This window comes from Salarias fasciatus, chromosome 11 (assembly GCF_902148845.1).
Source record: "Salarias fasciatus chromosome 11, fSalaFa1.1, whole genome shotgun sequence".
Taxonomy (NCBI): Eukaryota; Metazoa; Chordata; class Actinopteri; order Blenniiformes; family Blenniidae; genus Salarias; species Salarias fasciatus.
This window is the reverse complement of record NC_043755.1, coordinates 22,745,599-22,757,795: the sequence shown is the minus strand read 5'-3', so window position 1 is coordinate 22,757,795 and position 12,197 is coordinate 22,745,599. Positions and strand designations below refer to the sequence as shown.

The following is a 12,197-nucleotide window of genomic DNA, read 5'->3' as shown; positions in this document are numbered from 1 at the left end:
GAAATGAAAAGAAACCTGCTCTTAAAGTGTGTTTCAGACAAGCAGCAGTCAGAGTTCAGTTGAGCATCACGTCAGTGCTCGTGCTCGTGCTCGTGCTCGTGCACGTAGGGGCCTCTTCTTCAGTGCAGCCGCCACAGACCCTGCTGCTGGAAACCTGCAGCTCGCCTCTGCTCACGTTGCTCCAGGAGGAGCAAAGAATGGTGGTACGGTCTTATATTGCACGGTGCAGCGGGCAGAGATTCACTTCTTCATAATGTTCAGTCGACGGATTCAGACTGATTGTTGCTATTTAAAAAAGAGAACATCGTAATGCTATTACCTGCTGATGTATCAGAAAAAGAGCAGAAGAGGTTGTGTTTGCTCCAGTCTCCCTGCAGATGCTGTTTGTTTGAGTGGTGGCACAATGTAATTTGGGGTTTAAAGATGATGAGGGACAGAGGGTCGGAAAAAAAATGACATTTTTTGTTGTAAATCTCAGGATAAACATAGTTTTAAATACTATATTAGTTCATTTCTACTGGGAGTTAGAATTTAGTGGCATTTAATCCTGCTCTTTGTCATTTTGTGTTTAACATTAACGACAGTCTGATGGATTAAAGCCTGTCTGATCCGCCCATCTGCCCCGACCTCCTCCAGACTGACATGCTCTGTCCTTTCTCCCAGCATGCTCCTTTTCTCCACTTGTTTCTGCAGCTTGCTTGCATTGTTGTTCTTATTGTGGATTTATCTCAATTTAAAAGTCTTTTTATCTCGATTAAACAGCCGACTTGTGCTGGGAGCTGCTGAAAGTCACATCTGAGGTTCTCATTTGCATCTTAACAAAACCTCTCTGCACACATTGGTTAGAACCTTTGTTCTGCAAAAGATTGAGCCTCTCCCACAAATAGACACGGCTGAAAGTTTGTCCATCGGTTCATTTTCTCCAGCAGTTCACTGGGGTGTTTACTCTTCACCCCCACATTGTAAATTCTACACGTATCCTTTTACCAGGCTTTTCCACCCTGAGATTCCTTCTCCGCAGGAATCTGGTGCAGCTGGACTTTAAGCCCCCTTCGCCCTCCGAGCAGCTGCTGCCGCCGTGGCTTTAGTGAAGGGGAGCGGAGCGCAATCTGAATGGATGCTCTGGATGAGCTGTGGTTTTATGACTTTAATCTATAATCCTCCGATTTCTGGATGGTCTGGCCTGCATGCATGAAGCCGGAGACGTCATATGTATGTATGTACGCATGCATGCAAACAGCTGCTGGGACTGTTTAACCCCTTTATGAACAGAATGCTTGATTTATAGCTATGAAATGGGCAGAAAATGTGCCATTCTTTTTCCAAAATAACTTGGACGGGACTGAGGGGCTCGTGTTGCACATGTGGTTGCAGAGATTCTGGTGAATCTCGGCTGTGATTGGTCGGTCGTGCTGTGGAGCTGTTCGATTTTTTTTGGGCACAATCCTCTCCTCATCTGCTTTGTTGCTTTTTCTACATCTCATAAATGGTGTGTGCGTTACGCTTGTGAGACTTTTGCATGCCAAGCACAGATCACGTATTAGAAAGCAGCATACCTGGCCGTTGTGTAAACAGATTCTGGATACATGCGTCCATGAATTATGAGAATAACAACACAGTGTCAGGTTTTCCAAAGCTCGTCTGTGAAAGATGAGACCGTTCTTATTGCTATAAAGCAGAAAATGCTGCTTTGAATGAACAATAAATCCATGATCTCACCTGTTGGTTATCTGCTACTCGCCTCGTATTCCTGCACCCACACCACCACCCGTACACCTACACCCACACACACACACACACACACACCCACTGACACACACGCTCAGTCACTGATTTGGATTCAGAGCTCTGTGTGTGTGTGTGTGTGTGTGTGTGTGTGTGGTGTGTGTGTGTGTGTGTGTGTGTGTGTGTGTGTGGTGTGTGTGTGTGTGTTGTGTGTGTGGTGTGTGTGTGTGTGTGTGTGTGGTGTGTGTTGTGTGTGTGGTGTGTGTGTGTGTGTGTGTGTGTGTGTGTCTGCAGCTCACTCAGCCATAAAGCTCATCAATGGGTTTTGAGAATCTTTTTTTTTTTTTTTAAAAACCTCGACGTTGCCATGGTAACTGCGTGAAATTGCTTCATAAGAGAGAGCCGGGCGTGTGTAGGTTGAAATTAAAGCGAAGCGCTGGAGAGTGTATGGAAATACGGTGTGTGAAAAGTGCAGGAACAGAATGAATGATGAGGAGGAAAATGGACGTGTTGAGAGGAGAAAGCGACTCTGAAGAGGTCAGGTGTGGGGAAATCAAGGTGTGTGTGTGTGTGTGTGAAATGTTGACACACAGATGATGAAGCCCCTCGCAGCATGAGACGTGCTCTCCCCCGGCCCTCGGCCGCCGCTATCGGCGAGCGGCAGCCGCCTCGTGAATGTATTCATGCAGCCTTTCATCCTGGAGAGGTCTCGTGTTCAACACACACACACTGGAAGTGACTGGAAGGTGTCTGCTCGATAACCAGTCAGCGTGGCTTTGTGTGTGAAGTGGTGGCGATTTGTGAGAAAATGAAGCTGGGACCAGTTTGAACGCGGATCGCAGTCGGCTGGATTTGAGTGGCGATCCGCTCAAGGCGCAGAACGGAGGGAGGCGAGGCGCATCTTTGTTGAGCTGGTGATTATGAGGGAGGGAATGTGCTGCGATGAGGCTCAGGATCTTCTGTAGAGTTTTAAGAACCTTTTCAGTTCCTAAAACTCAGTTGATCTGAAGTTACTTTCCAGTTTTGATTCACTGTGTGTGAGGTAACCTCCCCAACAAGAGGAGGTGAGAATCCTCACACAACAGAGGAGCAGAGGAAGAAAAGAAGAATTCCTGTCATCACACGAGTGAGTTGTCAGCGGCGCCCTGGGTTGGCTGAGCATGTCACCGGGCAGCAGGGCGCCCGGAGCAGCGGAGCGGCTCCGCGGCCGCGGGCGTGCGAGGGCAGGCTGGAAATAGGGTGTCGTGACAGGTGACGGGGCAGCGGGTCGGTGATTACAGCTGTGAGAGGGTTCGGGTCACAGTCTGGACTCCATTAGTCCGGCCGGAGCAGAAGCACCTCGAGGTCCGCTGGAGCCTCAGCTCACAGTGGCGTTAGGGCGAGGCTTTTCTGACAGTTTTAACCAAACCCTCAATCATCCGATGCTCCCTGCTGTGGAACACAAAGTAAAGCGCCGCACCAGCTTCACTTTCAAGGCTTCTGAGGCGACAGAAGGATTCAGGCTGAATGAGGAGCGAATTAACGGGAAATGTGGATAAACGCTCCTCAGAGTCTCCTGGCAGGCCGGATTGGGGCTCATTTTGGCCCACGGGCCTCAACTTTTACACACCTGGTTTATTCCCAGACCCTCAGGTTCAGCATGTTATTGATGTTTTTACCAGCTTTTCTGCAGCGCGCCTCGCTCTGGGAGATAAAGCGTGTGCAGCCTGTAAATGTTCCCTTTAAGCTCGGCCCTATCTGCTCGTCCCACAGATTCATTATGTCACTGTTTATACGTGACTCAGCGAGCATAAGCAAGCGGCATTGTGTAATACAAGCAGAAAACAGAAAATAAGATGTCCTGCCAAAAATGTGAGTCTTATTATTGAAGTCCCAGGAAGACGGCGGCTCCTCTTCTTCTTCTTGGTTTATTCCTGTTCTGGGACTGGAACCAGAACCGGAACCCGGCTCACCTTCATGTTTTTGCTGAGGAGAAGTCAGAACAGTGTCTGAATGTTATCACTCTGTGATTTAGAGCTCCAGTTTTTCCACCGGTGGATAGTTCAGCTCCGGCTCGTCAGATATCCAGGACTGGACCGTGACCCAGACCGGACTGGAGCCGCTGGCGGCGTTCTGTTCCGACCCCCGTATGAACACGGATGTGAAAAAGAAACCCTCTGCGTTTGATTTCGTCTCCGATGGTTGACTGCAGCACTGTCAAATTCACTCTGACTCATTTCCTGAGACTACTTCTTTTTTTTTCCTCCTACGGTGAAGCGAGAGGCAGAGCGCGGATCGTGTCACACAGCTGAATACATACTGTACACAAACACCTAATCCTTTAAACGCATCACTTCTGACTCCCCTGTTCGGGGAGCCACTGCATGTGCTGCAGCCCTGACTGAGGATCAATGCTGCGTTTTCTCAGTCTCATGCTTTAATGGAAGTTTTAGTGAGAGAAATGAGAACAATCTCACTAAGACCACGAGCAGGCACTTCCTGTTTATGTCCCCAGAAGCACAGATAAAAAACAGACTCTTCCAGCCTGTCACTTCTCCCTCCTTCACTGCCAGTGAAATGCTACAAAAATAGGACGACGCAAAACACAGCATGAAGTGAACACAGGTAATAAGCCATCTCCGGGGTCTCCAGAATAAAAACCTTACATTTTATTTATTCAATGGAACATTTCAGTTTTGTGATTGTCATTTCAAGCTGTTTGGATAAACAGAGAAATCCAACATTCCAGACAGAAATCCTGCAGGTTTGAGTCCACCGCCGTCAGAAAATACACACAGGCAGGGATCAGAAGTCTCAAGACGTCTTCCTGATATAGATTCTGAAAGGAATATTCACTCTCTTCCTTGAGATATTGTACGATTGGCGTCCACCACTCTCTCGGCTCCAGTTTGGCAATCATTCAACGACGGTCACTTTTACGAGCCAAAGTCGGACGATGTTCTTTATTCTCGCCTAAATGCGTGAAGATAATGAGCCATCAGCGCTCTATTTGGAGTAAATGGTGTAGTTCCCACTTTCCGCAGGCATTTAAATGGACTTCAGACAGGGATTATAAAGCTTTATCCGGTTCATAAAGGTCGGGCCGACAAACACTGATCCGCCTGTTCCAGGAAGAGGCGAGAGAAACTGTTCCTCGGAGAGGTTATGAATCTGAATGATGTTTGTGGAGCGGCGGGGCTCAGATATCATTTGACTGCACCGCCTTCCCCTATCAGCGGACTAATCCTGGTTTAATGTGTGTGGGAGATTTTACAGTGTAATTAAAGTCAGGTCTGGCATATGGCGCTGTGTGTACTCTGAGCACACAGAGCGCTTTTCCATGGAAAGTTCCATTAGTTTGTAAAAAAAAAAAAAAAGGAGTGATCTTTAGTCCTGATGGATTTAAAGTGGTGCTGCTTACATTTTTGGTTTCATACCTCAGCAAAGCCTCTTAAGGATACGACAGCTGGGTCCTCCGCTCTGCGCTGCTTTTCCTCAGGAGGACTCAGAGTTACCTGCAGTCAAGCTGAAGCGATGCCTCCATCTGCTTTTATGCATTATTGATCAGTTTTTCTCCCATATGAGTTTCATGTATGGAGACCATCGCATGTAATCATACCCAGACTGACCCGAATCCATCTTCAGTACTTCGGTTTCTGATTTTGGGGGATTTTAAACATTTTCATGTTAATGCAAAGCAAATACTTTGTCGAGAAGTCACGTGTTGCGCTCTCTCTCTCCGTTCCTCAGCTGTGAGCAGAGCGATCAACAGGCCCGACAGTCATGGGGAAGCAGAACAGCAAGCTGCGCCCGGAGGTGATGCAGGACCTCCTGGAGAGCACCGACTTCACCGAGCACGAGATCCAGGAGTGGTACAAGGGCTTCCTGAGGGACTGCCCCAGCGGGAACCTCTCCATGGAGGAGTTCAAGAAGATCTACGGCAACTTCTTCCCCTACGGGGACGCGTCCAAGTTCGCCGAGCACGTCTTCCGCACCTTCGACGCCAACGGAGACGGGACGATAGACTTCCGGTAGTTCATCATCGCGCTGAGCGTGACGTCGCGCGGCAAGCTGGAGCAGAAGCTGAAGTGGGCCTTCAGCATGTACGACCTGGACGGCAACGGGTACATCAGCAAGGCCGAGATGCTGGAGATCGTGCAGGTGAGAATATCGCCGTGACGCTTGCATTTCAGGAAGAGCAGAACAAAGAATGGAGTGAGGAGACATTCGGTCTTGATTCCTAAAAGATGTCTGCTTTAGAACCTCTTTTCCTGAAGGCAGCGAACTTTTGGCGTGCTAAAAGATAGATTCCGACTGATGAGAAACACTCCCAGTCACGCCCACAGTTAGCAGCTTTGGAATGAGTCCAGGATTCATTAAATCAGTTCCTTCCTCAGTGTGGCTTAAAGAGAAAGGAAACGGCTCCGTTAGCTCGTTCCATCTGCGGCGCACCTTCTCCGGGAGCGAGCCGAGCGCCGGCTCAGCCTAATCCGTGTCTGCCTCGGTCGCCCACTGTGTACCGTACGCGCTCGTCTGCACACAAACATGACAGGACAGGACACAATGCAGACGTTTTATCGAGCAGCGTACTTTGTAAAGCCTCCTCGGCGTCTGCAGCTGCCAGAAAACAGCCGGACGGATGAGGAAAGACGTCTCGCACTGAAAACCCCAGACGCTGTTCAAACAACCTGCTGTTATCTGTTAGCTAATGGAGGCTGGAAGGCCCGGCGGGCCAGGCAGAACCAGCCCAACACAGCATCTCCACGCCGTTTCACTGGAAGTCCTGCTCATCCCGCTCAATGCATTTTCTAATAAAAGAGGATGATTCTTGTTTTTTTTTCTGTTTTGCTCCAAAACATTCAGCATTTGATGTCTGAGATTTGCACAGAGGCAGAGCTCACCTTTAGAAAGACATCAGAGAGAAGTGAAGGGAGTGGGTGGCATTTCCTGCACAAAGGCTACGCGTGTAAACTGACAATTATCTGCTCACACACACTCGGCTGTGTGTGTGTGTGTGTGTGTGTTTCCCCTCATTTTCTTCTCTTATTTATTTAACCGCAGCCAGTTTCGTTTCGGCTCATGTGTGTTTCTGGCTGATCGACCAGATCTCATCACCTCTGAGTGGTTCTCCCTGCAGGAAGTCCGCCTCGGGACAGGAAGACGTATAGAGGAGGAAGGGAGAGCAGGACGGATGAGGAGGACAGACATTTCCTATTTTGAGGAGAAACTAAAAGACACACTGGATGTGTGTTTCTCTATCATCGAATGCTTCATTTAGCCCTTTTGGCCTCCAATCTAAAAGTTTGAACTGTAATCCAGTTCAGTGCATTATTTATTTTCTCTCTGACCTGTGAGTCTCTGCTCTGTTTTCACACACACCTGGCTCCTCCACAGCCTCTCTGCTCGCTGCTAACTTTGCTTTGTGTGGACGCCATCGAGCATCGCAATTTCATGGATTAAAATACGCTACAATAACGTATGAGTCACACAGCTGCAGGCAGAGGAGGTAATTGCCTGATTGTAATCAATTTAGTTCAGCAGGTCTCAATTTCATACTTGCTCACAAAACGCACGTGGGATTTGTTTCATACTTTCACACGATGGATTTACATTTCACTTTAGAATTCCAACAGCATCCTCGGAATCAATACTGCTGCGTGCGCAGAGCCGGTGAAGACAGCGTCTGGTGTTGCCCTCCTGTCGTCACTTCAAGGAGAAACGAGCCTCCCCGTGATTCAGACTCCGGCCTCCGACAGCAGAAGCCTCCTGCCCACCTTTCATTAAGAGGTGGCCCCGTTCGCAGGGACAGAGGAGAAGAAAGCGATGAGTCAGACGCCGGCGTGCCGAGCCCGGCGGGCCTCGGAGGAGCGGAGTGTCGGAGGGATGCGTGCGAGCGCATGCAGCTGCCGGCTAATTATCAGCCGCTGCCTGACAATGGCTAAAAAAACAACGCTGCTGCGTTGGTCTGATACTTTTCTCAGTTGAAGGAAGCCTTGAATGAGGGTGAGGTGAGTGAATCCTGCAGCTCCCTGTGATCAGTGTCAGAGTTTCAGAGGACGGATTTGGCAGGTGGCTCTCATGAGAACTAAATCCATCCTGTTTCTGTGGCCTGTGACCCGGGAAGGTTGAGCATAGAAATCCAGCCGTCCTCCCTCAGATCTCTTTATCCAAATGCAGATTAATCTGTGTACAGCTGACGGTCTCTGGGCCTGAGGGATCACCTCCTCAGTCCTTCTCTTTTTAGGATCAATAGATCTGAAGCCTTCTTATTTTTGGAGCGTTTGTTTGGAGGACGATGACGACTCCCTCCCTGAAATCAGAAATCCCCCGAGCCGTCACACCAGCGGGCCGGTGCCCGGCGCCCGGCCCCCAGAGCCCTGCCGCTGGCGCCCGGCCCCCAGAGCCCTGCCGCTGGCGCCCGGCCACGGCTGATGTAACATCAATCAGCCCCTTTTAGCCTCGGCGGCCGCGGCTGGAGCTGCTGGCAGCTTTAACGGCTGCTCTCACGCCGCTTTCTCAGAATCTCGTTACTTCAAATCTGCATACGGATTTAGGAAATTACCTCCATGTTGTCTCACATAATCTCCACACTGTCATCTGGTGAAGTCTGCTTTCGTTTCTGCTGCCCTTGAAACCAATAATTGTATCTTGATGACAGCTGTCCATCACAGTGGTGATCAGTTAATTTTCCTAAATATCATATACCTCTTGATTAAACCAGTTTTTTACACAGTGATCTCTGTGTATTTTCTCTCAGTCTTTGGAAATCATGATTGCATTTTTCTAAATTTGGAGCTCAGTAAATAAAAACTGTATTTTTCTCTCTCCTCGCGGTGAAACACCAAATTTGCAAAGTAGCCATTGGCAGCTGTGTTGGCCGAGGTGCGAGAGCAACCAATGATGTGATAACGGTGAAGAATGTGAAAAATGTGACCATTTTAGTCAACATAATGAAACCTAAGTGAATAATTAAACTGCAAAACCTGCCTGAGGAAAGAACGGCCAACACAAAACTAATGCACGTTTGAAACAATGTTTAGGTGTTTTGTTTTTTGTTTTTTTTTCGTGAAATTGCCGGGAGTGTGTAAGCGCCGCTGATGCTCCTGATGGGGCCTTGCTGTGGGAGTTAATTGAACGGGATGGATGGGAGCCGAGCCAAAATCTGAGCCCAGCGAGGGAGATGACACTCATCCGCCCTCCTCCTGCTTCTCATGTAAAACTCGGCGCGAGCGGTGGCGGTGCGGAGAGCTCAGAGCGGCGTTCGGGCGAGAAGGGCTGGGAGAGGACGCGGGTGGAGGAGTGGAGCTCGGCTGTGGCCGAGGCGGGAAGCTGCCACTGCAAACGGATCAGATGCTTCTGCTCACACAAGTGTGAGAGTCCTGATTCACCTTGCCTCTCACACCACCTCCACCTCCGCCTGTCTCAGATGTGGGTCTCGGGTGCTGGGAAATGAAGGGTCTGCGAGTTTGAGGAAAGTTTTCCTGCGAGGCGTCTCGAGCAGAGGGAGGCGGGCGAAGAGCACAAAACACACAAACCAGCAAAGCTGAGTGAGGGGATTTACTTCAGTCTGGCTCGGGGCTGAAACTTCACCGTGAAGCCAGAAGCAACAGCCTGAGTCCGACTCCGAGTCCAGTCTGAGCTCAGCGTCTTTTCACCAGATCCAAAGAGCAAACATCACTTTCAGCACCAGTCCACGACGGCTTCCTCTCAAACCCGTTCACGCCTGTTTTTGGTCGAACTCAGTCAGACTTGATAGAAATCTCTCAAAAACGTATATTTGATTCTTAATCTGTCAGCTTTTCATTTCTTCTTCACCTCTGTATCAGAGCCACAGAGGATTTCAGTTTCCCGTGTGGGAAATTCAAGGTGTTGCAAATCATCACTTAGATTTTTATAAATGAGAATACGTGCAGTATAAACCAGGCGTGTCAAACAGAAGAACCCAGGTTTGAATTTTTAAACCGACACTCAGGAACTTTTCAACCTTAATAAAACATTTTAATATCTTTTGTGATGATACTCGACTTACAACTAGTTGAATGACCCTCTGTCACGGCTGAGGGCGTCAGTATTGCTTTCACTCGGACTAAACAGCTGTGAGGAGGGTGGTAGGAACCCTGCACACTAAAAAACTCCACATGTGCGGACTGCTTTACGGCATGCGTCACATCATGATATAACATTGTTTAGCCATCATTAGATTCATTACCTCGTCGCTATCCGTCCTTCACACAGCCACTGGAAACAAATGTAGGCGAGTTCAGTCCGACAGCACGCCACCGGGAGCAGCATTTTACCACGCCACGCGCTAGTCCTCATGGGAACTGTAGTATTCGTTCAGGCAAAACACTACCGCTTTGTCCACTGGCCGCCAAAATCAACGAAAACTGAAAGTTCCTTAGTGTTGCTTTAAATATAAATCTAATTTTAAAGATTACTTTGGCTCTGCTGTACCAGTCCAGTCCACTCCAGATGACTTGGAGCTGAATTTGGCAACTGGAATAAATGTCTTGACAACACCAATATCAGTTGTTAAATACAATACATGAGATAGATAATGTGTACATACGTGTTATGTTATAGGAAATGTATTATCAGATAATATGTATATATGACATAGATCTGTGTATAGCAATAACCTGCTGATCACAGAATGATTTCACTTTGATAATTTTGATTGACTATTCCCTGATATATTTTGAACTGTAGCAACACGTATGTTTTTTAATTAATTCTAGAAGACTTATTATATTAGAATAAAGCATCCGATGCCTCTTTTTATGCTTTTCGAAACTGTGCGATCATCCAACGATGCAATAAAGTAATTTAAGAAGTCAGAGATGTTAACAGACTCAAACTCTGATCATTTGGTTTGATGAGGTGACAGCGTTCTGCCTGTTATCAGTGCCAATCAGCAGCCAGGAGGCAGCAGAGCCAGTGGCATGCGGTCAAGTGACAACTTATCTGCAAAAATAATATTTACATGTGGATATTTATCATCAGAATGTCTGGATTGGCGTATTTCCCCCCGTCAGACAGTGGAAGTAAGACAGGCAGCTCTGAACTCCACTGCAGCTTTCCTCTCTCGCTGCTTTTCCACCTGCAGCAGGCTTTTCCCGTGACAAACACACTCTTTTAGCTCAGTGTCAAACTTCTTCAGCTTCAGATAAAAAAGATTTTTTAATTTTTTTTAACTGGATCTGCATCTGTTGCGTTTAACTGTCTCGGTTGTAGGCATGAAGCAGCCATTTCACAGCGAAAAAACAGCAAAAGCACAACCTTCCAGCTCCCAGTGTGAGCTCCGCTGGAACAGTTTGCAATGTCACCAAAGCAATTTTAAAAGCGATTTCACTATTTTCTTACTTTAATTTGTTCTCACTGCATTTCTTTCTCTACGTTCTCTTCTACAGTTCAGTTCTGAAACGCAGCACACCATTAATGATAAATATGAATTCTACTCTGCATTTAAAGCTTATCAACAAGGATTTTTTTCTATAAAGTTCAGTCCTGTCAGTTTTAATCGTATTCATCACAATTTATTAATGGAACACTGTCAACTGTTAATTTTTGAAAATTGTGATTAATCGCAGAATTAGGGGTAGAGCTCGTAATTGGCTCAAAGAAAAGAAATATGAGAGAAAGCTACCGTAATTATCCCGTCACTGGGACTTCATTGTTCTTTCATCCCTGTGGAGTCCAGGTGAATTATGAGGATTAAATTCTTCATTTGAAGCTTGAAAATATTACAGACACTCTTCTGTGGTGTCGATGTTCTGGACTGATCTACAACCGAAACAGTAATATATTGTGTGTATTGAGTTGACTTCCTGAAAGCAGTACATCCATTTCAAATAAATCTTGTAAATGACCTTCTGTGACCTTTAAGGAGTCCGTCCTTTACCTTCTTCTGCTGCTCACTTCTCAGAGCGCCGGCCTCCATCGACCAGACCTTTCTTTGGGATCGTTAGAGTGAAAGGTGCTGAGAGCAGAGCGGACGAGGCTCCTGCTGAGCAGAGTACCAGCTCCACCTCATTTCACTTCCCGCTGGCTGCTTGTAATTTTTTTTTTTTTGGCTTCATAAATTTAATCTCGTTCCACTGCGTTAACCTGGATTAGAGCAGCCGCTAAATCCCCCGGGTGGGTTTGAACGATCACGGATTCAGTCCTGGTATTACCTGCAGCCGCCTCGGGCTCTGCCGCCATGCCGCAGTGTGATCGCCGCCGGCCCTCGTGCTCACATGTTCAAACCGCCTCCTGCCTGTGGAAGGACCAGCAGGCTCGGTCTTCATGAAATGAAACCTCAACATGAGCAGCCGAACCAGGAAAACCTGTGATTTATAATCTGAAGTGAAGAGTTTTTGCTGATTACATCCCACCGTGTGTGTGTGTCTCTGTTCAGGCGATATATAAGATGGTTTCCTCTGTGATGAAGATGCCTGAAGACGAGTCGACGCCCGAGAAAAGGACGGAGAAGATCTTCAGGCAGATGACAC

The 12,197-nt window shown here is 47.6% G+C and overlaps 1 protein-coding gene across 1 annotated transcript in view; it reads left to right on the top strand.

The window, feature by feature from the left end:
- Positions 1-12,193, top strand: part of LOC115396526 (neurocalcin-delta-like) — a gene marked incomplete at its 3' end in the record, with an annotated part of 58,694 nt that extends 46,501 nt beyond the window's left edge. Inside the window, 2 exon segments of the mRNA XM_030102429.1 lie at positions 5,455-5,865; positions 12,104-12,193. Of these exon segments, the coding sequence (XP_029958289.1) occupies positions 5,488-5,865; positions 12,104-12,193 (468 nt within the window).
- Between the last annotated feature and the right edge of the window lie 4 nt (positions 12,194-12,197).